We start from the raw sequence: 24,666 nt of genomic DNA on the forward strand, positions 1-24,666 counted from the left end.
TTTTTTTTTTTGAGACAGAGTCTCACTATGTCGCCCTTGGTAGAGTGCTTTGGCGTCACAGCTCACAGCAACCTCAGCTCTTGGGCTTAATTGATTCTCTTGCCTCAGCCTCCCAAGTAGCTGGGACTAGAGGCACCTGCCACAACACCTGGCTACTTTTTTGTTGCAATTTGGCTGGGGCTGGTGCCCTACTCACTGAGCCATAGGCATCGCCCTGCAATGGAAAATTTTATATGTGCCTTTTTGTGTACATGTGTTTTTCTCTAGGGTAGATGATGAAAACAGACTTGCTATGGTTAAACGTGTATTTTAATTTTAAGAAATGTGGCTGAATTGCTCTTAGGGAGTCAGTAGTATAAACACTGTCAGTCAGCAGTGCGAGATAGTTTATTTCCCCATACTGTCTTCCATAGTTGATACTATCTTTGTTTAATTGGAGAAAAAAATAGAAATCTTATTTTAACTTGCTTTTTTGGTGACTGAAGTTAGCATCTCTCTGTATGTTCTTCACTTTATATTTTTTCTTTGACTTGCCTGCTCATTCCTTTTGCTTCTTTTTCTATTTTGATATGTCTGTTTCTAAAGAAATTGGTAGGAGTTGTTTTGTAGTTTAGATTTTTTTTTTGCCTTTTATATATATTAGAAATGTTTTCTCCAAGTCTTGTTTAATATACGTATGGTATCTTCTGTTGTGTAGAAGCTACAACAGAACTTCTTTTTGATTTAGTAAAATTATTAATACTGCATATTAGAATTTTGCTTTTATTCTCATTAAAATTGGAAGTTCTATAAAACTATAGATTTGTTGCTTTTAGCTAATTTTTATTTTTTTAAAGAGAGACATGGTTTCACTCTCTTGTCCAGGCTAGAGCGCAGTGGCATCATCATAGCTCACTGCATCCTCACGCTCCTGGACTCAGTCTTCCTGCTTCAGCCTCCCAAAGTACTGGGATTATAGGTGTCAGCCACTCTATTCAGTGGCTTTTGGCTTATTTTGATGGTAAGAAAATATGCAACCAATAATGCCTTAAGTAAATAGCCACTGTTGGCCGTTTTCCTAAAATAATTGAAAGTCTGAAGGTTGCAGACTTTTTCCAGTGGTTCTCTTTTTCTCTGTGGTCATAAAATAGATGCTGTGTTTTTTAGACGTCATGGCTACATTCAAAGCAGGAAAAGGAAGGAGAGAGATGAAAGCAAACACATTTCCAGAAGCTCTGAATTGATGTGTGCTTACATTTCATTAGCAGACCTAACTGCAAGGGAATCAGGCAAGCTTTTCTTGCTTTTTTTGGGTAATGATGATCAAGGGAGAAAGGGTAGGAAATAGTGTTTGGTTTTCCCACCAGTGATGTCATCTACAATCTAATGAACTTAATTTATACAGAAGCTGAGAAGATGGTATGGACTGATATTAAATTCTAGCTTTAGACTTTAAATATTTTATATGTTATAATTATTTTAGGACTCCAGTTCAGTTGTAGAATGGACCCAGGCCCCAAAAGAAAGACCTCATCAAGGATCGGAACATCTGAACAGTTACGAAGCAGAGTGGGACATGGTTAATACAGTTTCATTTAAAAAGAAACCACATACCAATGGAGGTATGAATTAAATCTTTTGAAAGCTTAAACTGATTTTCTATGATGTAATATACAAATAAACAAAAGTGCAAAGGAAATTCTTTAGTGCTCCTCAGTGGAAGAAGGATATTTGGTGCATTGATTACTGTGTATAACTCTCATATTTTATATTCCTTTTTTATCTCTTTTTGTTTTTTTGTTGCTTAAAAAAAGTATTTAAAAATACTTGTTCCCTTTTGTATTTATTAAAGGCAGAAAATAGAAACTCTTGATAAAAATTCTTTCAAGGTAGTCATCTTTAGGAGGCTGAGGCTGGAGGATCAGCCTTGAGCCCACAAGTTTGAGTCCAGCTTCGACAACTTAGTGAGACCCCATCTCTTAAAAAGGCTATCTTTCACGTACATTTTACTTAATATAGTAGAATTTAAGAAATATTATTTTATCCTAAAGTAATAGGGGAGATGGTAAAATGTACCATTTTAGTTTCAGTGTTTACTGCAATCTTTGGGGCTCATTGCAGTCTCCCCATTATGTATGTTTGGTGAAGACCCCTTTTCTGTATGTATAGTCTTGTGCCGCATAACAGCATTCCAGTCCATGATGGATGGACTGCATGTATGGCAGTGGTCCCATATGATTATTAATGGAACTGTGACTTTGTAGCTGTTACAGCATCTAGTGCCCTGAGTTACCATACTTAACGTTGTGTTACAATTGCCTATAGTATCCAGTACAGTAAGGTGCTTTACAAGTTTATAGCAAAGGAGCAATAAGCTATACCATGTAGCCTAGGTGTATAGTAGGCTCTACCATCAAGGTTTGTCTAAGTAACCTCCATGATTTTCTCTTAGCAACACGGTTCTCACAATGTATCTCTTTTGTTAAGAATACTGTATTTAAATCTATGGCTATGTGATGGTTATCTGTATGTAGTTAGTAAAAAAAGAGCCATGCTAGCAGCCTGCTATTATTGCATATGCTAGTTCATGTAAGAGTTAAAGCTCATATGCCACATGTGTGACCCCAAATATGATACACCTATCCTATCTATGATGTGGCCAGCCTGTTTGTAATCTATTTTAAAATTATTGGATATTTATACCAAGTTAAGGTCATTTTATTATTACTGTTATTATTATTATTGATTTCTTTTTTATAATGAAAGGATATTTTCTTTCTTACTGGTTTTGGCCTGAATTTAGGAATTACCCATGTTTTCCTTCTTAAAGGGAAATGTTTGTTAAAAGACAAAAGTTACGGGAGCATGTATTGCTATATTTATATATGGCATTGTTATTAAGTAAAATTAATTTTCATGTGTGGCTCAGCGCCTCAGTCTCTATATAATATCCTGGTGAGGCACAAAATACTTCCTATTTTGTCATTTTAGGGAACAGCGGCAATTGAGAAATGAACAGTAATTCACAAGCTTTTGGTAATGATCAGCTCACACAAATAGGGTGTCTTTGTTTCTTCTTCTTTTTTAAGGCCTTTTCTTTCTATTGAAAGAGAAGGTTCTTATCAGAACCAAATGCAAAGTATTAAGGAAGGATGGAACTACAGGATTTTAGTATATGTGGCATGTGAGGTGATTTTTTTTTTTAGTTCTCTAGACTAGCTCTTCAGGATTGGTGCATGTGAATTGATTTTTTTTTGTTTGTTTTTCCTTAATATTGAAAATGAAAGTTGACCGGCTACAGGAATGAGCAAAGGAGAGAGTTTTTAGAGTTTCATAGAAGCAGCATTAAATGACAAGAGAAGCCTTGTCTGGCAGTGAAGGTCTCCTCAGAGCAGTGCTTCTCAGCTTTGGTCTGGCACTGAAGTCACCTGGTAGGTTAGGGTTTTTTGGACAAAATATGAAAAATCACACTTTGGAGATGGAACCTGGGCATTATGGGTTCCAAAAGGTGTCCAGGTGATTTCAATGTGTGGTCAGAGTAGAAAACTTGTGCTCTTGAGCTTAGAAATTTTGCAGTTTTCAAATTTATGCCATTTTGAAACTTCTTTTATATTTAAACTTTTTTTCAAAGAAAAACTATTGCTCATTTTTCTTGTCTTTTAGCCTTCATATTTTAACTTGGTACTTCTTAAAGATTGGGATAAACCTTTAAAATATTGACTATTCTTCTTTAAAGCATTTAACTTTATATTTCATAAGACTTTCTACTACTGAATCTTTTGTTTTTATATAACAGATTAAATATTTTGAAATACTTCTTCCAGAAACAACAAACTGCCATCATTTTCTGGAAATCCATCCAAATAAAATGTGATGTCCTTGATGTTAATTCTGTGTGAGACATACGAGACTTACGGAATTGTCTGCTCTTTTGAGTAGAGTAGAACTCTTTGGTTCTACTTTCCTGCTGTTACATTCAGTGTTCTCATGTCAGTGTGTTGGAGATACTTTTTGCATGTATATGGTGACATGGTTAACTTTATTAGAATTAATTTTCTTTGCCTTTAAGTAGGAAGAAGGAAATTGCAAGTTAACACTTGATTTCTGTTAATTTTCTTTTGTAACCAATTCTTTCTGGCTAGTTGTTGGCAGCAAAACCGTGTGAAGACTATTTTTATGTTGACTTGGTGGTAGGTGGTATATTTATTCACATTTTTCAGTACCTACTACTCAAAGGTACCTAGCTGCTCTGCTGGCACCAAGGATATAGCTGTGAACAAAACACAGTTCCTGTTCTCATGAAGCTTATAGTCTAGTGCAGGGACTTGGGGAATCAATTTGTAATATTTCCCTCATCTTTGTCAGAGGTTTTAAGTGAAGAAATGTGAAACATTTTCTTTGGTATATAATATATCTCTTCCATTAACGAGGGAAAATCTATGTAAAGTCTTTACTTTTGAATATACATAAACTTCTAACTCATGTAGTTAATAGTCTCCATATGATTTTCTTGCATAATTGAAATACTTGTGCAGTTGAAAATTTAATTTTAAAAAGTGTCTATATCTAGTTTGCTGTTTTTCTTTGAAAACATATTTGGTCTTTGCAAATTAGCTAGTAGTATGTTATCTTTTCTACATATGTCCAAATATATTCACATTTAAATGTTTCAGGATAAGTCGGAATTCAAGACTTAGTCTTACTTTGATACTAGTTTACAGTGGTGTTAGGTGCTCTGTAATATCAACACCAGGGAGACCTTATGTAATGTAGTCAAGTGCACACATGGCTCTTAATTTAGTACCTGCCTTACATATGAGTTCACTAGCCAAACTAGCCAAGCTGGTGCGGAGGTTAGGCAGGGTATTGTATATAGATAAATCACTTCTGCTTTTTGGGGATTCTTTAAATGATATATGTTAAAGTGTCCCTGAAGTAGTGATGGCGCCTACATTCCTTGCAGAGAGGTGTCTGTAAGCTGTTGATTTCTGCGTCAGTGTAGGAGATCTTGTTGGAGGTAATGGGAGCTATATGTTTCTGTGTTCCTGATTAATCTGTTGCTTAATTCTTATTAGCAGCTAACTTCTATGTAGTTTATATTTTTGGAATTGATACTATGGGATGGAACTAATAAAGGGCTTAAGTAACAGGATAGTGTAGAACTTAACAAATATCATTAGAAAAAAGGTTTTTGTAAAATTTAGAGACAAGATATGCTTACATTGGAGTTAAATTGTTAAAATGGGATTTTATGTTAGAAGTAATTTGTGTCAGTGTCATTTGTGAGAAGAAAGATAACATTTTTCCTTTGTTTTTTATATATTTTTAAGTCATCTTTAGGTTGCTTACTAGCAATTATGATAATGTCCACAAACCTAGGATTTTAGCTTCTATTAACTTAGGAAATGCTATATTTTATATAACTATAATTTGGTTTGAACTGAGATCCTGATTTAATAGAACATTAATTTAGCAAGAAGATTGAATGTATTCATTGTCTTTGAGACATTCACAACTTAGTTATTTCTTCATTCTTAATTCTCCACTTTTCTTTGTTTTTTTTGCAAACGAAATGTCTGTATATTCACTCTAGTGTTATTTTTATATGAGTATCAATGTACTCTAAGAAAAATCACAAAGGAAATGAAGTTGTTTTTAAAAAAAATGACTCTCCCAAGAGAATTATGCTGTTCTTAATTGAGAGGAGTAGGAAGGATTAACATTAAGTATATTTGCTATAGACTTCAGTAGGGAGTTGACAAGTATTGTCTCTTAATTCTTAGAATAACATTGGGAGGTAAGTACAATCATCTCCATTTTACGTACAGTCATCTCTGTTTTACAGATGAACTAAATGAGGCTCAGACATTCAGTTACTTGCCCCAGATCATGCAGTTAGTAAGAGGGTAGTGCTGCAGCGTGGACCTAGCCTGCCTGCTTCGAAAGCCCTGGCTGCTTTCACGGAAAAGCTTATATTTTACACATAAGTATAATATTTTAAAAGTCTGTATGTAATAGGATAATTATTTTAATAATCATTCTTTTTAAGAAATGTATGTTGCCATTTCTAATATAGGTGGGAGCGATAGTAATTTGAGTGCTGTAATGATTCCCTGGGTTCAACAGCTTTCTGTTAGGCAGTCATGAAGAGCACTGTCAGTACCTTTTTAAAAGGTGAACAAAAATATTTTGCCCCACTTTCTTGTTTTTAAGATGCTCCAAGTCATAGAAATGGGAAAAGCAAATGGTCATTCCTGTTCAGTTTGACAGACCTGAAATCAATCAAGCAGAATAAAGAGGGTATGGGCTGGTCGTATTTGGTATTCTGTCTAAAGGATGACGTCGTTCTCCCTGCTCTGCACTTTCACCAAGGAGATAGCAAACTACTGATTGACTCTCTTGAAAAATATGTGGTATTATGTGAGTAAGTATCAAATTATTTTCTACTTATTGAAATTGGATTGTTGTGTTAACCCCAAGGCAAACTAAAGGTGTCCCTGGGCGTCCGTGACCTGTGTGCATACGAGGGCATGAGCTGCTTTGTGTTTTTGAGATAATGACTTTTTGGATCAGTGACGGAACTGAATAACATTTTGTCATTTTAGTAATTTGAATCTGAGACTTATCCCCTTATAACTGTTAGAAAGGAAAGTGTAGTCCAGTATTTTTTATATATTTAAATGATCATTAGTAATTTTATAGATTATATATTTACTTAATTTACCCTTGATTATGTATTTTCTGTTAAGTATACAGTTTTATTTGTAATGTTGCAAGTGTAAGTCAGGCAAGTCTAAGTCCTTAATAAAATGGGTTCTGAGTTGGAAGACAGGGCCTTCTCACTTTCCAGACATCTTGCTAGGCATTTGTTTATCTATGCACATCTGTATACACTCGTTTTCACTCTTAACTCTTATCGAATATTTTTTTGGTATCTATTACATATTACCTTTCAAGCACTGTGCTAATTGCTTGATATTTAGCAGTGAACAAAACAAGTATGTTCCTGGGTCTCTGAGAATTGATGATCTTGTGAAAGATACCAACAGGTGAATGGCAGTTAAAACTCAAGAGCTAAGACGGAAGAAGTGTAAGGTGCTTTAGGAGCATCCCGCAGGGAGGAGGAGTGCCTCATTCGGACTGGGAGACACAAGGCAGACGCTGTGGAAGGAGTAGCATCTAGATGGAGACCTGAAAAATGAGTGCACTTTAGTTTGAGAAGGAAGGGGATACATAGAGGGCAGGACGTTGGAGGTGGAAGGAGGAGTACAGACATGGTGTAGACACAGAACAACGCAGTTGTGTATGACAGGTCTGCAAAGTGTAGGGGGGGAGGGCACCAAAGTTACCAGGGAGTCCACAGAACTGAGAAAAGGCCAGAGCATGGAGGATCTTGGAAGTCATGTTACCAGGTTGTTCCAGTCATCCAGATAAGATGAAGGTATTCTGAACTAGGAGAGTGACAGGAAAGATGAGACACAATGAAAAGGTTCCTAGGATTAGATTTTGTGATTGGATGTGTGGTGTTCAGAAAGGAGTTGTTGCAGGTTTTGGCTTAGGGTAACTTCAGGTGTGATTGTTAACTTCATTCGCAATGTCCTTACTGTATAGCAATCTGAATCTAGATTATCTGAGGCTCAGAGATTTTGACTGTGTATTTTCTGACTGTGTTGCTCCCTTCTGGCTGGCCTTAGGCGTGGGGTTCAGCACCACGTGTCAGAAAGTCAAAGCTGGTGGTGGTATGTGGGATCTTGGATCTTAAAGTGAGAACTGGGGAAGAGGCGACCACTGAGAGGGCTGTGTAGATTCTAGGAGAGGCAGTGTCATGGCAGTGTCAGAGGCAGTGTCATGTCAGGTTATGGCTGTCTGGTAGCAGGCATTAAAGACTTGGGGTCTTAGCACCATAGTAAGCTCAGTATCAGGATTGTAACTCACAGAAGAGCTCATTTGATCTGAGACTTTGATTAAAGGCTAGGGTCTAGGATGTGGGTGGTAGTAGCCCCCCTTTACCAATAAGATCATACTTTGGAGAAGCAGGCTGAGATTTATAAGCAGTACATTTTAAACATGCCGGACTAACTATATTGCATTGAAGAGATAACCACTTTAAGAGAGGAATCAAAATGATCTCATGAAGGATATTTGGAGGATATGGAGTTTACCTTAAAAACGAGAAATTTCAGTGCAGCATTAATAAAACCTAGATTTAGTGTGGTCAGCAAGGCCTGGGCTGGTTTAGCTGTTTACCTCTGGAACCTCATCTCATGCCATTCTCTTTTATTCTATTCTAGCCATGTAATTTTCTTTCAGTTCTGAAAACTCCCTAAACTTGTTCTTGTCTTTTTTTTTTTTTTTTTTGAGACAGAGTCTCAAGCTGTCCCCCTGGGTAGAGTGCCATGGCTTCACTGCTCACAGCAACCTCCAACTCCTGGGCTCAAGCGAGTCTCCTGCCTCAGCCTCCCAAGTAGCTGGGACCACAGGCGCCCGCCACAACGCCTGGCCATTTTTTTGGTTGCAGCCGTCATTGTTGTTTGGAGGGCCCAGGCTGGAGATTTGAACCCGCCACCTTAGGTGTATGTGGCTGGTGCCTTAGCCGCTTGAGCCACAGGCGCCGAGCCAACTTGTTCTTGTCTTAAGGTCGCTTACCCATATTGTTTCTTCTGCTTGGATTATTCTATTTTTCCTGAGGGATCAGACAAGTCATTTCCTAAGAGAGACTTTCCAGGATGCCCCTCTCCCGGGCAGTGCAGGTTCCTGCCTTCACTCCTCCTCCCTGTCCCATTCCCTTGTTTGTGGCCTTCACGGCAGCAGTACAAAATGATTTTGTCTGTGTATATCTTTTGTGTTTTACCCTGGAATGTAAACTTCATAAGGACAGGGATTATATTTTGTTTCCATATATTTCCTAGCTCCTGGCCATTAGTTGAATGAATAAAAGGTATGGTAATTATCAATTGGACAAATACTTTTGAAAAAGTTAATATGACTCCAAGCCACAATTAGGAGATAGGTTTTAACTCAGGAGATGAGTTTTCTATCCTCAAGGGTTCAAGTCTTTACAGCTACTTAGGCAGACACAGTGGTGTGCATACCTTGAATATGCATTGGTGGTGTTTTCATGAGGGTCTGAGAGTAGTAAGTGAAATCTTATATTGTATTGTGAATTTATAAGCAAATTAGAAGAGATGGTAATAAAAATACCATATTAGTGAGGTTTAGACATGTGGCATCATAATTATCACAAATCTATTTTCTGGGTTTTTTTGGGGGAGGGGAGACAGAGTCTCATCCCTTTGTGCACTGGGTAGAGTGCAGTGGCATCATAGCTCACAGCAACCTCAGACTCTTGGGTTGAGGTTGAGCAATCTGCCTCCCTCAGCTTTTCAACTACAGGTGCCAACTACAGACACCTGCCACAATGCCCAGCTGGTTTTTCTATTTTTAGTAGCAATGAGGTCTTGCTCTTGCTCAGGCCGTTCTTGAACTCCTGAGCTCAAGCAGTGCATTCTCCTTGGCCTCCCAGAGTGCAGAGATAACAGGTGTGAGGCACTATGCCTGGCCCCCATTCTCTTTTCACCTCACCCAGTAGTGGGCACTTCTGGATAGCCACATGCTTCTCTAATGTGAACCAACCCCTTGCCATGTACATGAGAGCAGAATGAAAGCACTTCCTCTGCTAGCAAGCAGGCAGAGAACAAGAGAGCCTCGGAGTTATGCCGGACATGCACCTTACTCTCTGTCCCTGCGTAGCCGGCAAGTCCCCGGGAAGGAGAGTTCTTTAGGAGAAGTGCTTATTTTTATTTGGTAATATGAAACCACGGGAATGATGTTCTTCCCTCCATGGTTATTTTTTGTTGTTGTTGCTCATATATATGTGTGTGTGTGTGTGTTTTGTTTTGTTTTGTTTTTTTTTTAAACAGTCTCACTATGTCACCCTGAGTAGGGTGCTGTGGCGTCACAGCTCACAGCAACCTCAAACTCTTGGGCTTAAGAGATTCTCTTGCCTCAGCCACCCAAGTAGCTGGGACTACAGGTGCCTGCCATAATTCCTGGCTATTTTTTGTTGTTGTCGTTATTGTAATTGTCATTGTTGTTTTTGTCAGGCTCAGGCTGGGTTTGAACCTAGTCGCTTGAACTGTAGGTGCCGAGCCTGTTCTTATATATATATATATATATATTTTTGAAGACCCACTGTGTCTTAGATGCAGCCCTGCTACCTGCTGGGAAGATGCAGTAGTCAAAAAAGGCTCTGCCTTCACAGGCTTTTGTAGTATTGTTGGAGAGAGAAACATCAGTTAAATAAATGTAAAATTTTGGCTGTAGTAAGTGCTCTGAATAAGGTGTATGAGATGCTTGCCTCAACGCGTGACTTCCCGAGGGGAGGGTGACCATAGTGATACTCAGCAATGAGGTATGTAGCACTTGTTCTGGGATGAGTAGGCTATGACAGGATATAAGATATGAAAGGATGATCTGTAAGTTTTTTACATGCAATTGAAATCCTGTGAGAGAATGAAATCAACTAAGGGAAAGATAAAGTTGGACGAGCTGTGAGCCTAAGTGGTTACTTGCAGCCTTTAACTATTTAGTTAAAGAGAAAAAACTAGCAGAGAAGACTGATCTCCTGACACTCTGCTCTCATTGAGCTTAGTCATTAAGTTTATGGTCATCCAGGAAGTGGTGGAATGAGGTGACTAGTTCAAAAGATAACTCCCCTAATATCAGCCACTTCTACTTTGTATATCCTTCTGGACCAGTGGAGGTGGGGAAATTTGCTTTCCCATGAATGTTTGGAATGCATAAGGAACAATACATCAAATATTTTCTCTCCAAGGCCCCTCTACTTTAGGCTGAAAATAAGTGCTCTCTATTTTTCATTTGTAACAAATTATGCCCGATTATAGTGTGCCATATAGCTTATCATAGGTTATATAATGAGTCTAAGTAGTAGAATAAAGATATTTCACTGTTCAAATTTGTGTAAGTCACCTTCTGCAATCAAATCTTAAGGAGAATTTTTTTTTTTTAAAGAATTTAAGGCAATTTTATGAGATAAATGGCTTGCCATCACTATTCATAGCAGTCACCTGTCCCATTCCTTCCTGCCAACTGGGATAGGTTTGGGGTTTGCAGGGGCCAAATACAAATACACTGTTTATAGATTTCCCATTAATCCTTGTTTTTAGCCCCACATCTTGTGGGGCTAAAAACATCTAAGCTTCCAGCTTACCTAGTACTTCAGAGTTTTCAGGCTCCGAGATTGGTAGGACAGATCTGTTCCCTTCTCTATATCTCAGTCTAGAGTTCCGTAGAGGCTAATCCTGAGTTTGGGAGAGGTGATGTGCTGGAGCAAGAAGAATACAGAACTGTCTTCTAGTGCCTGCCCTGCTGCTCACTTGACTTTGGGAAGGTCTTAAGGAGAATTGTAACGGCCTTGGTTCTTGTTCGTTTTGATCCAAGTAAATGGAATTCCCAAATTAAGTTAAAATTCAAAGAAATGAAATTTTCCAAATACAGTGTTATCACCCATTTTTTAATGCTACCAAGGAGCATTGATCCTAAAAAAGAGTTTCCAGACTCATATTCTTGTGGTCAAAGATTTTTGTAGAGAACACAGAGAAGAAAAGTAGTCAAGGAAAAGTTGGTTTCTGCTTTCTGCAAATGCCGGCCAATTTATGAGAAAAACCAGGAGAATCAGACCAGTTGTCGTTTAATTTTAATTAAGCTAAGTTGAAGAACATGGCTTTCATCTGTATCACATTGTCTTTCTGTTGATAATATGCCCCTAATGAATTACATGTTCCTTCCTAAAGAGCAAGCCTTCCTTCAGGAGCAGGGCTTACCATGTACAGATGAGCAGAGATTGCTAGTGATCCTGGGCAGCCTTACAAGAGCCAGGCAATGGCTCGGCTGGAACAGTCATGCATAATTCCATCTTTCAGTCTTACCAGGCAGGTCTAGTCAGTGCAAATAGGCCACTTTCTTGACAAATGCTTATTTTTATTTGGAAACATGAAACCATGAGGCTTCACATTTCTCAGGTGATGTTCTTATCTATCAGGAAAATAACAAATTGTCATATTCATTGATGTTTATAAATGTTCTTTGATTTGCCATTTAAAATATGATGTTTACTTGGGTAAAAGAATGTGCTACATTTTCTTACCTTTCTGAAACCAAGTTGGTTCAAGATGAGGCCTGTTAATTCCATTAAACTATCTTGTGTAATGGGGGGGGTGTCATTTTTACATTAATATATAGTTATTGAAACAATAAAATATTCTTCTGAAAAGCTAGATTGGTTATATCATCATATAGCACCAACACTGTAAATGATTAAGGTCTATCAGGGGTGTCCAACCTTTTTTTCTTTACCCTCTGCCTTGTATTAGAAGAAGAGGAGTTGTCTTGGGCCATACATTAAATACCCAAATGCTAACAAAATTGATTAACAAAAAGAGATCAGTGTATATTTTTCTTAATATTTGACTCCACAGATAAATAAAAGTCCTCACAACATCATCCTGTGGCCCCTAGGACGCAAGTTAGATACCCTTGGACTCTAGATGTAAAATTTTGTTATTGTCAGTATTCTACACCATTCTGTTTTTATTTACTTATTTATTAATGTCTTTTGCACTATTTTATTTATTTAACCTTACAAAGTGGTCATCCTCGATACCAATATAAAATAGCTAACTGCCATATCTCAGTGCACATTGTTAATGAATAAGATTTCTGAATGTATTCTGGAGGCCTTTGGGAGAGGCACACCCTAAAGCCTGTGAAGGTGTTCTGAATTTTCAGAAGAGATGCTGCTTCTTTACTTGTGATATCAGAGCGTGACTTTTAAACAATATGAAAGGTTTCTAGTAGAATGGCTGGTGTTAACGTCGTTAAAAGTTCCCCTTACAGCTGCAGTGAGTGTGGACGTGTTAAGTGATGTTAACATGAGAGATCAATTTCCCAGAAGACAAACTTAAAGATTAAATCAGTGTGGTAACATGAGGATGGAAAGATGGTGATATTATTCTTGAATGGCAACCCTCCTTTTTGTGAGCTCTGCAGTTACCTAACAGGATATTACTTGTCCCTTGACTCATGTACTTTTAAAAAATATTTTGTTGATTATTTTTGGAACAGTCAGGTCTTTCATCTCTCTCCTTTTTTTTTTTTTTTCCTAGACCTTCCCCCACCCCGTCACAGAGTATTTGTTTAAAAACAAAAGGAATATTTTCCTTTTTAAGAGAGGTGTTTGTGGTTGCTTGTTGGAAAGGCAGGCCTTTCTCCTTCCCATCTCCAGTTTAGTAGCCCCTGTTTTGGGTATGAAGGTTGCACGCTGGATTCTCTGTCTATGTAGAGGTAGTATTTTGACTTTCACGATCATTTTTATTTGGATTTTAAAGAAATAAATTGACTTAATTTATTGTTAGAAACAAACTAATAATTACAGTGCTAGCACTGTGGTAGGGAAAAATTTTATTCCTAAATTAACTACTTTTCTGATGCTATTTATGCATTTAAAATTGACCTATCATAAGGAAAAACCCTTTTGAGAAAAATCTTTAGGACTTCATATTAAATATGACCTCTCAAAATGTTCAGAAAAATGTATTTAATGAAAAGTGAAGGTTTTAAAATGTGTTTTTTTCCTACATCAAATGACTCAACCTCAGCTGCTTTTAAAAAGCCACGGGTCAGGCTCGGCGCCTGTGGCTCAACCGGCTAAGGCGCCAGCCACGTACACCTGAGGTGGCGGGTTCGAATCCCCAGCCCGGACCCGCCAAACAACAATGACGGCTGCAACCAAAAAATAGCCGGGCGTTGTGGCGGGCGCCTGTGGTCCCAGCTACTTGGGAGGCAGAGGCAGGAGACTCGCTTGAGCCCAGGAGTTGGAGGTTGCTGTGAGCGCGATGCCATGGCACTCTACCCAGGGGGATAGCTTGAGGCTCCGTCTCAAAAAAAAAAAAAAAAAAAAAGCCACGGGTCTTATGAGCTACTGTTCCTGTAGGTCGGGGGCTGTTTCTGACTGTGTAAGAGTGAGATCTGTTTGGATTTCATATCCCCTCTAGCATTGCTGTTGCATCCGGTTATGTTAGAATTGAGAGGAGATAACTGTTATTAAAGATCGTATCTCAAACATTTATAATAAACTAGAAGCATATAGCAGCAAAATAACACATTTAGTTTTTATTTTAAACATAGAAAAGTTGTAAATTTATTACAGCTGACTTTACTAAGTCATAAAACTTACTGAATAGAAAGAGATTAGGTAATATGTCTGATTACTTGAAATTAGATGTCTATTTAGAAAATATTTTGTTTATTCTGTAGTTATTAAGAAATGTGGAAAGAGATTTGCTTCTAGAACTTAATAAGCAAAAACCTAAAAATATACTATTACTGGACACGTACCCAATAACTCCTGTTGAATATGTTCATATGTGTGTGTTTATAATTACAGTTAGCGTGATTAGTGATCTTTACCAAATAACTCATGTCTCGTATCTTATATTTTTAACATCTTATATTACAGTACTACCAAGCTGTGAAATGAAGTTGGAAACTTTTTCAAAATAAGACATGTTTTTTTCTGTATTGCACATTTATCTACCAATGAATTCTAAAATGTATTTTGGCTTTCTTTTTATTTTTGTGATAATAAAGTCAGATATATTATAAGGCTTTTCTGTTATAATTCTGATCAAGAATTTGGGTTCATTAGAGCTAAGTCCTGTTGGCTTTATCTGGAATAAACATATACTTCATATATTATATTTGTTATATAAAATTTGTTTAGTGTCTGTTAATTTTATATGTTTCATGTAGCTTTGAAGGTCATTTTTAAAAGTTATCAAATACTTATATAGTATTCATGGGGGACTTTTCTAGAAATGGATATTAAAATTGTTTTTCTGGTATGGAAAATGAGCTCTGTATTAGTGATCATTCAGGTAGTAATTGATGCAGTGTGGTAGTATTTTCCATACATCCCTTTTTTTTCATTACAGATCTTCACAGGATAAAAGAACACTTCTTGTGAATTGTCAGAATAAGAGTCTTTCACAGTCATTTGAAAACCTTCTTGATGAACCTTCATATGGTTTAATACAAGTATGTTTCTTGAATCTAACCTGTATTAATCTATTAATCTCACTCCATCTTACATACTCCCTACCTTTCATCTTCTTAGAGTACACAGATGAGGTAGGTGTTTGTATGTGTAACCTTCATGGAATTATTCTCTGTAATTCTATAGAAATATGTCCCATATTATTTGCAAGACTCCAGAAGCTTCCTTGGTTCTAAGTTACTCTTAAGGCAATTTTTCCCTCTATTATATTGAAATTGGACATCAGTAGATTTTTATTATCATAGGTTTCATTGATTAGGTCACAGGGTAACCACTTTGAGTTAATTAATGATCAATTCAGGCAAAAATTTTATTTGAATTTTTAACTTTTCATTTAAGTAAGTTGTTTTGGGTCATGATAATCTAATTCCCCTAAAAGTATTTGAGTATGACTCAGGGGTCCTCAAACTATGGCCCGCGGGCGCCGAGGACATTGATCCGGCCTGCCCGGTGTTTTTGCCGCTGCTGCCTGTCCTGCTTAGCAGCTGACTGGTCCCCGGCCTGCAGTCTGGCCCTCTAACAGTCTGAGAGACAGTGAACTGGCCCCCTGTTTAAAAAGTCTGAGGACCCCTGGAGTACATTCTTGTATTTGGCTAAAAGTGTGCACATAACACATACAGAAATGAAATTTACTTAGATTACTATGTAAATTCATTTATTGATTTAACAAGTGCTTGAGGGCTTATTATGTCTTAGCTATTCTGTTCTTGGTTTTAAATATGTAGAGATTAAAAAGATAAAGGAAGAACTTTTTAGGAAGAAAGACAAGAGTTAAAAAGTATTTAAAATAGAAAATGAGGGGCATTTTTTTCTTATTGTCAAATAATCAGTTATTTAAGAAACTATATTTGCTAAATATGAATGAGCAAGCAGTTTGGACTTCAGAAGTAAGCCTGGGATGTAACAGTAGAAAAATCTTTTGCAGTTTTCCAGGACACATTGTTTCAGAGCAAATTACTCTTAGCGTGATTTACTCTTTGTATAATTAACATGTCAGACAATATTTCAGTATCACGAGCTTTTAAATTTAGCCATTAGATGTTTTGTGTTAGACTAGTGTGGTAGTGTATACTTCAAGAAATATTTTTTTTTTGTGAAGGCAGGACTGCTAGACAGAAGAAAGCTGTTGTGGGCCATTCACCACTGGAAAGTAAGCACTGCATATGTTTCTGATGTATGCAGATTGAATGAAGCCTGCAAATCATTTGCTTATCTGCAACTCAATCAGTAGTATTAACTTGCCATTTATTATGCTGTTTTAACCAAATGAAAAGTTTGGCTTAGAAAACTTAAATTTGTCTTCCAAGAAAGAAAATAAATTTTTAAGATAATCTTAGAACACTCTGTTTTAGTTCTGATTTCCCCCCTTTTAAAAAACTTTGCTTTATTGCCTATGATGAAAGTATTTTTATTCTTTATTTGAATTAACGATGCTTATATTTTTCTTTTTATTACATAGAAAATTAAGAAGGATCCTTATACAGCAACTATGGTAGGATTTTCCAAAGTCACAAACTACATTTTTGACAGTTTGAGAGGCAGCGATCCCTCCACACATCAACGACCACCTTCAGAAATGGCGGACTTCCTGAGTGATGCCATTCCAGGGCTAAAGATAAATCAGCAGGAAGAGCCGGGCTTTGAAGTCATCACAAGAGTGAGTGGAGCACTATAGAAATGCATTTTTAGTGCTATCTACTTCTTCCCTATGATCCATTTTTATAGCTTTTTGCTAACTAATAATAATATCTGACAGTGCTTGTCCTGCTACCAAATTCTTGATTTGTTCTCCACCTTATAATTTCCCTATTAATATTGGATTTCTTTTCTTTGATTACTTTTTGATAATAATGAACAAGTTATTTGTTTTGTTTAGTGCATAGCTGTGAGTGAAGAGCGAGCCTCATTTCTATTGCTCATTTGTGTGTTTGCTCGGCACAGAGGTCAGAGGAACTGGTCAGGACACTACTGTAGGGCTTTCATTCTCAAGTGAATCTTTATATTTTGAAGTGAGATGGGTTTTTGGCTTTGAATTATGGCAAATCTATATATGCACAATAAACTTGAATTTGCTATAATTCTAGGCTTGCACATAGTTGGAAAATCATGAGGGTCTAAATTGTAGGACTTAACTAAGTCGTTTATCTTGCAAATGGTATTTTTAAATTATAAACATCTGTTAACTGAGTTAAAAAACTAAAAAACGCCAAGTAGAGCTAATGGGTCATAAATCAGTTCTGAAAATTGTAAACTTTAGTTTGGAAGAAAAGCTAATTTTAGCATATGTTCAATGGAATAATTATATATTCTCTTTTTAAATAATATAGCATGCCATTTGGTTTGAAGGTTTCTTATAGAATTTATATGTTGAATTTTCTGTACTTACATAATTGAACCTAAAATAGCAAAGAAACTTAAAAAAAAATCTTTTATTTTTGACACAAGCTCTCTCTGTTGCTTAGGCCGGTCTTGAACCCCCAGCCTTAACTGATCCTCTTACTTCAGCCTTCCAAACTCCAAGGATTACAGGTGGTGAGCCACTGTGCCTGATCAACAAATGTTTTTAGTCTATGGAATTTCCTATCGATGAATTTGTAATCCAGTTGTGTGTTCAGTGGCTCACATCTGTAATCATAGCACTTTGGGAGGCTGGTGGATTGCTTGTGAGGTCAGGAGTTCGAGAACAGTTTGAGCAAGAGCAAGTCCTTGTCTCTCAAAAATACCTAGGCGTTGTGGTGGGTCCCAGCTACTGGGAAGGCTGAGGGAGGATCACTTGACCTCAAAGAGTTGGAGGTTGCTGTGGGCTCTGAAGCTGTGGCACTCTATCAAGGGCAACAAAATAAGACTCTGTCTCAAAAAAAAAAAAAAAGTATTTTATATTTAGTGTTTATACATATTGGTTTTGTTTCACTGGTTAAAGATGTACTTGTTACTGCTTATCTTCTTATTTTAGATTGATTTGGGAGAAAGACCTGTTGTTCAAAGGAGAGAGCCAGTATCAGTAGAAGAATGGACTAAGAACATTGATTCCGAAGGAAGAATTTTAAATGTAGATAATATGAAGCAGATGATATTTAGAGGGGTAATTTAAACACTCTAATATGAATTGTATTATCAACTGCTAGTATTTAGGCTTGTTGCTGTGGTTGGTTTTTATTACAGGAAAAATGAACTTTTTTATTTCTTTGATGAATGGTGCCTTAAAACTCCTGGATTGAGTGGGACAGAGTGAGATGTTCATGATGCTCTTGGGGGCATTAGGTAGTGAGATACCCTTGGCGGTGGTGGGGAACCTGCAGACATCTGATTTCAAGATTATGCTTTCTCAGGCTGGGCATGGTGGTTCACGCCTGTAATTCTAGCACTCTGGGAGGCCGAGGTGGGTGGATTGCCACAGGAGCTCAGGAGACCAGCCTGAGCAAGAGTGAGACCCTGTTTCTAAAAATAGCTGAGTATAGTGGCAGGTGCCTGTAGTTCCAGCTACTTGGGAGGCTGAGGCAAGAGGCTCACTTGACCCATGAGTTTGAGGTTGCTGTGAGCTGTGACACCTTGCCACTCTGTCGAGGGCGAGAAAGTGAAACTCTTTGTCTCAAAAAAGAAAAAAAAAAGATTATGTACTCTCTCTTTTATTTTTCATTTTTTACAGCTTTTAATTCTTTTAAAAATTTCATATTATTACAGTGGTATGCACATTCAGTTGCATAGTTGGCTTTTGTATATTTTAAGTCAGAGTTGTAAGTGTGCCCTTCACTCAGAAAGTATTTCCTGTACTTTTTAAGGACCAAAGGAATCAAGAAAAGCTTCATCTTTCTCAGCCTGCACCCCTTTTAATGAAAGAATTTGTTATGTAAAATTTGAGTTCAGTCAAAAGGCCCAAGAAGGTCACAGATTTCCTTAGGCCTCATTGTTCCTCACCCCTGCAAGATACTCTTCCTTAACTGAAGTTCCATAGGTTACCTAAAGGGGGCAGACACACCGGTGACCTTGGTCAAGCCAGGCTGAGCCTGGAGACTCCTCAGTCCCACTGTCTGCTATATAATCTATTGTGTACTCTGTATTGTTTAAGATTTCCAGCAGCTGCATACATCTTTAGAACCTAGAAGTAAAAAACAAGATAGTATTCACTGAATCAAACTATTTAAACTATTTTAGTAGTTTTCCGTTTATAAGTAGGTGTTCTGAATGTACAGCATTGCATCTTTTTTATTAATGTGTTTAATATTCATGCTTTCTTTAGGGACTAAGTCATGCATTGAGAAAGCAAGTGTGGAAATTTCTTCTGGGTTATTTTCCCTGGGACAGTACTAAGGAGGAAAGAATTCAGTTACAAAAACAAAAAACGTGAGTATTAGTCTTTTGTGTGTTAAAAGAAATTCAAATAACCCACCCATGTGAATTAGTATAGGGTTTCTAGATGAGGATTTACAATAGACCAGGGAGTGGGAAAATAATTTTATTTTTATCATTGTAATTTAAAATTATGAACATTGTAATTTTTTCAAACCAGAAACATTCCTTAGAAGGACTTTGTTGGAGTTATGTTGATGAGTACATAAAAAGATGGTTAGAACTCCATTTCCCTTGCATAAGTCTTTTGCATATTTGAAAGATAACTATTTAGACATACGTTTAAAAATATTTTATTCATCTTGACTCATTTTTACAGTTTATTATGAAGTTATAAAATTGGCTCATAAGAGGTTTATTTACTATTTAGATTAATTGCCTTTGAATTATTTTCCTGGTGCTCTTATAAACTGGTATCCTTTATTTTTCTTTGGAAGAGTATTTCTATTTTAAGTTATTTCTCAAACTTAAAAAGAAACAGATTAGCCTTCTAGGTTAGTTGTTTTACTTATCTTGTTCCCAGTTGTTCTCTAGGGCTTTTGATTTAAAGCCAGTCTCAATCAATACGTGGATATGTAGAATCCTTTCCAACTAGTTTACCAGTCCTTCTACTCTAAGGCATTTTTATTTTTTTATGTTGACAAGTTTCTGCAAAAAATTGGTTGGAAAATGGAACTATAATGTCACATTTTTTACCAGTCACTTCCAGAGGGGCTCGGGGAGTCAGGGACTGACCCACCCTGGTGGGTGTTTTTGTATATGTGGGTGTCACAGCAGAGCACAACATCAGTGGGGGTTAGTTCCTGACACCCACCCCCCAACCCCGCATGTGACTGTGTAAAGATGTCATTTAGATTTGTATTTATAATTATTCAGAGGCTTTAGTGGTTACAATATAATGACTGGAATAATTTTTTAAGATATAATTTAGAGGACTGAGGTATTTGGTATGTGTAAAAGCATAACTAAAATTATTCTGGTAAAGCTTATCACATAAACTTTATGTATCAGGTTATTTTTTTCCTGATTTGTTTTTACTCATTTGTCGTAACTTTAAACACTTCACTATTAGGTTTATAAATATCATAATGCTTTGCTATACTGTTTATCGAAAAAGCCAGTTAAACAATATTACAAATAAAGTTTTCATATAGCATTTTTTGGTATCAAATTGTTTTCTATAGTGATGAATACTTCAGGATGAAACTACAGTGGAAATCTGTCAGTGAGGAACAAGAGAAGAGAAATTCGAGGTTAAGAGATTACAGAAGTCTTATCGGTAACTTTTTCTTAACAACTTGGGAAATGCAAGAGAGGGGTTTCCATTGGTGTCTTATTAAGGTAAAAGAACTGAAGGTGCGTGCTGCAGCATTAGCATTCAAAAAGCAGATCATAGTTAGAATGTGCACTGGGACATGTGCTTTATGTTCTTGGTAATTCCTCTTCCAAAAGGCATACGAATTCAGTAAGTGTAAGGATCCATATATTCAATTTTTGGTTCTAAAATATGATTTAAAAAAAAAGATTGCTTAACTTTATTTGCTTGTGTTAATTTCATTTTTAAAAGGTTTCATTATTTTCTTTCTTATTGTGAAAGTAATTTGTATTTATTATAGAATAATTAGGAACTATAGATGAGCAAAAAGAAGAAAATAAAGATTAATTTTATTTCTGTTTCCCGAGATAATTCTGGTTAATAGGCTTTGGTTTGTATCCCTCTGTTAGACCTTTCCTAAATAGGCATATACTTCATTTTTTAAATTAAATGATTCCAGACAGTAAATTTTTGTTAATATTTCAAAATCAAATAACTATTTCCCCTGGAAATGACTATTTTTAAGGAGAAAAAAAGTGCTTGATAGAATTTTATCCTAAGAAAATTAGACTTGGCTAGGTGTGGTGGCTCACAGCTGTAATAGTCCAAAGTGGTGGATTGCCTGAGCTCAGGGGTTCGAGACCTGCCTGAGCAAGAGTGAGAGCCGGTCTCTTCTAACATAGGAAAACTTAGCTGGGCATTATGGAGGGCCCCTGTCGTTCCAGCTCTGTGAGAAGCTGTGGCAAGAGGATTGTTGGAGCCCAGGAGTTTGAGTTTGCTATGAGCTTTGGTGACGTCCTGGCACTCCAACCCTGAGTGACGGAGTGAGACCCTGTTTCAAAAAAAATAAAAAATTATAGACTTATTGCCAAATAGTATTGTGTTGTCTAGCTTTTACGATAAAGACCAGGTCAGTTAAGTTCTTAAAGGATGCATAGTTAGTGCTGTGTGTGTTTACTGGACAAGTTTTAGTTCAGAATCTTCATTTTACCGATGAGAAAACTAAAGCATTGAGAGCTTACTGAATCATGCACGGTCAACTGGTTACTAAGTGTGCAGAGCCCAGTTCTAATGTTCTTAACTACTTTATTGCAGTGTCCTGTACGATTTTATGATAGCTTTGCGTAGTGGTGGAAGTTAGTTTTGTAATATTTGAATTTGTGTATTTATAGCTTCATAAATAAAGGTACAGGATGTGTTACGACCACTACCACAGCCATCACCACCACACTTTCAGGGAAGTAAGATTTCTCTAAATTGTATTTAGAAAGCCCAGAGTAACAACTGATTTTATGAATTTTGTAGACACAAAGATAAGTGCTGAGATCTTTTTGGTAATAGTACTTTTCATCAAAAAAGAACTTTATTTTTCTCAAAAATGAGTAATACCACTGTGAACTGTGTCCTTCTTCTGGTTAAGGTAAAAGGCAAAGTATGGAGGTACCTGAAGTTTCTTGCATTTTCAGTTTCATTAGGAAAAGTGGTAATGGCCCATCCCCCCATAACCCCCAGCTTGGACTAGAAGGGGACTTAGAAGACAAAAAATTCTGTATTTTAAGACTTCTCTTTCCACATGTGATATCCTCTTTCCTTTAAAGCAATAATGATGATACTCTCAACCTTTCCAGGAGACTGATAGAGAAAAATTTAGGAATTTTAAATCCCTGTGGTATAATTTGAATTGAGAAATACTTTAATTTGCTCATTTTTAGCAGATGAAATGGAAATCTCAAAATGGTTAGTAAATTGTCCTAACCCATCTGTTCCATTAATTCTGTAGTTTAGGATCATGCATACTCAGGTCTAATTCTTCTTCTTCTTCTTTTTTTTTGCAGTTTTTTGGCCTGGGCTGGGTTTGAACCCCCCACCCTCACCATATGGGGCCAGTGCCCTACTCCTTGAGCCATAGATGCTGCCCACTCAGGTCTAATTTTTAATTAAGTAGCCTTTCAACTATGCCATGCTTTCTACCAGTGGAAGTATATAAAATCTAAAATGCTTTAGATTTAAAGCATTCGTTTTCTATAATACTTTTTCCCAGAGGGATTTTTGCATGATTACGAAAAGCTCTTTTGGGGGAATATTAATTCACTTTATTAAAAACAAAACTACGTAGTTAGCTGTATGCCTTATACATGCAGATCATGCCAAGAACTTGGATTTTACTTTAAATATATGATGTACTGGGGCATTTAAAATAAGGCTGTCTTATTTATATTTTAAAATCATTTTCACTGCTGTGTGATGATGAACTGAGTCAAGAGGAGGAGCAGGGAGACCAGTTAGGGGAAGTTTAAGCAAGAGATGGTGGTATCAGAGATGTAGAAATGCAGATAAAAGGCATTTCACGCTGAAGGAACAGTGCATGTTAGACTTGTTCCTGTCCCAGGACTGTGGAAGAAGAGGACTTGGAGACAATACATACAACTCTTTCAAGTAATTTTGCTTTACACAAATGGAAAACGAGACAGCAGGTAGAGGGTAATAGGGTTCAGACGGTTTTTATGATGATGAAAGAAATGATAGTATGAATGCTACAGTAATAGTCCAATAGAGAGGAAAAACTGGTGAAACTGGAGGGAGGTAAGAATCTCTAGAGTCCTTGGGGAGTCACTTGGTGATGGACCATGAACGAGAGGAAGGGCTGGTCTTAGCTGTGACCACTGGAGCTCATTTCTAATGAGAAGAGAGAAGGGAGACTTGTCAAATAACTAGGGTGACCAGATGTCCCGATTTTGGCGGGACAGTCCCGCTTTTTAACAATTTGTCCCATGTCCTGCGGCGTTTTAAAAGTCCCGATTTTTGGAAGGAATGCATGAACGGGCTGGAGAACGAGAAGGGAATATACGGTTTTCTGCCGCCATCTGGCTATTTCGCCAGAATATGAGTTTTACATTATTTTTGTTAATTTTGTAATGTTAAACTGTAATAAATAATTGCTGAGAAGTGATTATCGAGAACTGCTTGCTTATCAAAGTTTGCATTGTTGTCAGGCCCTGCCCTGCCCTGTCCCCTGCCCCCCATCCCTTGCCCCCCGTCCCCTGTCCCCTGCTCCGCCCCTGCTCTGCCCCCCCCCATGTTGTCCCGCCTTACAGATGTTAAAATCTGGTCACCCTACAAATAACTCAAATATAGTTATGTGGTTAGAATGGTGGGAGCCTGTGCAAGTTCTATGTAGATAGTTTCTGTTTTCTCAGAAGTTGGAAGCAAAGTCCTTGTCTGAGACCTGGGATGTGGGAAGAGATGGAGGCTTGAGGGGAAAGGAGATGTGAAACAGTTCCATGAACAGGCAGAGTGAATGGATTGCCAGGTAGCATTAAGGCTCACTTGTGGTTAGTGATGGAGAATAGACAGTGGAGCCAGTCAGTGTGGTTGGAGTTTTCTTCAGCTTTTTTAGGTATATCCAGTTAGGTGGAGAGTTGTATTTAACTAGGGCTTTTTTTTTCTTTTAAACTCAAGCACCCCTTTTCTTTCTAGAAATACATTACAGAATCTCATTTTTAATCCTTTTTCTGTTTTCTGCTTGCCTTGTCATTACTAAATATCTATGTAAGAAGAAGAACTGGTAGTTTATGTGGGTACAGATAACTTGTTACTATATTTAAAACACCTGTTAAAGCAGATATTCTATATTTGTATCATGACTATAAGTTATGCTTGAGTTCATAAAAAAATTAAGTACTTCTTTATCAGTTATGAAATGAGATCGAAACATTTTGACATTTTAAATTGAAAATTAAATTATGTATAACATGATAGTTTTGGTATTGCTTTTTCTTATTTGAGGAATGTATCTACAATTCTGTGGATATGTACTTTTTAAAAAAAAAATTAGGTGTAAGTAATGTACTAGAAGTTAGACCTTTTTTTTTTTTTTTTTTTTTTTTTTTTT

At 36.9% G+C, this 24,666-nt stretch overlaps 1 protein-coding gene across 3 annotated transcripts in view; it reads left to right on the forward strand.

Annotated features, from left to right (window-relative positions):
* TBC1D15 (TBC1 domain family member 15) overlaps nt 1-24,666 on the forward strand; it is an 84,401-nt gene that overhangs the window by 39,845 nt on the left and 19,890 nt on the right. The window contains exons 4-11 of one of the 3 annotated variants that reach the window (XM_003798946.3): nt 1,463-1,601; nt 6,193-6,403; nt 14,991-15,093; nt 16,212-16,262; nt 16,572-16,769; nt 18,066-18,194; nt 19,350-19,453; nt 20,644-20,738. In XM_003798946.3, coding sequence (XP_003798994.1) covers nt 1,463-1,601; nt 6,193-6,403; nt 14,991-15,093; nt 16,212-16,262; nt 16,572-16,769; nt 18,066-18,194; nt 19,350-19,453; nt 20,644-20,738 — 1,030 coding nt within the window. The remainder of the gene's footprint in view (nt 1-1,462; nt 1,602-6,192; nt 6,404-14,990; nt 15,094-16,211; nt 16,263-16,571; nt 16,770-18,065; nt 18,195-19,349; nt 19,454-20,643; nt 20,739-24,666) is intronic. The other 2 variants (XM_003798945.3, XM_023518635.1) reach the window with 2 other exon arrangements.

The sequence above is a fragment of the Otolemur garnettii genome, unplaced genomic scaffold, assembly GCF_000181295.1.
Source record: "Otolemur garnettii isolate 467f Iridium unplaced genomic scaffold, OtoGar3 scaffold00143, whole genome shotgun sequence".
Lineage (NCBI taxonomy): Eukaryota > Metazoa > Chordata > Mammalia > Primates > Galagidae > Otolemur > Otolemur garnettii.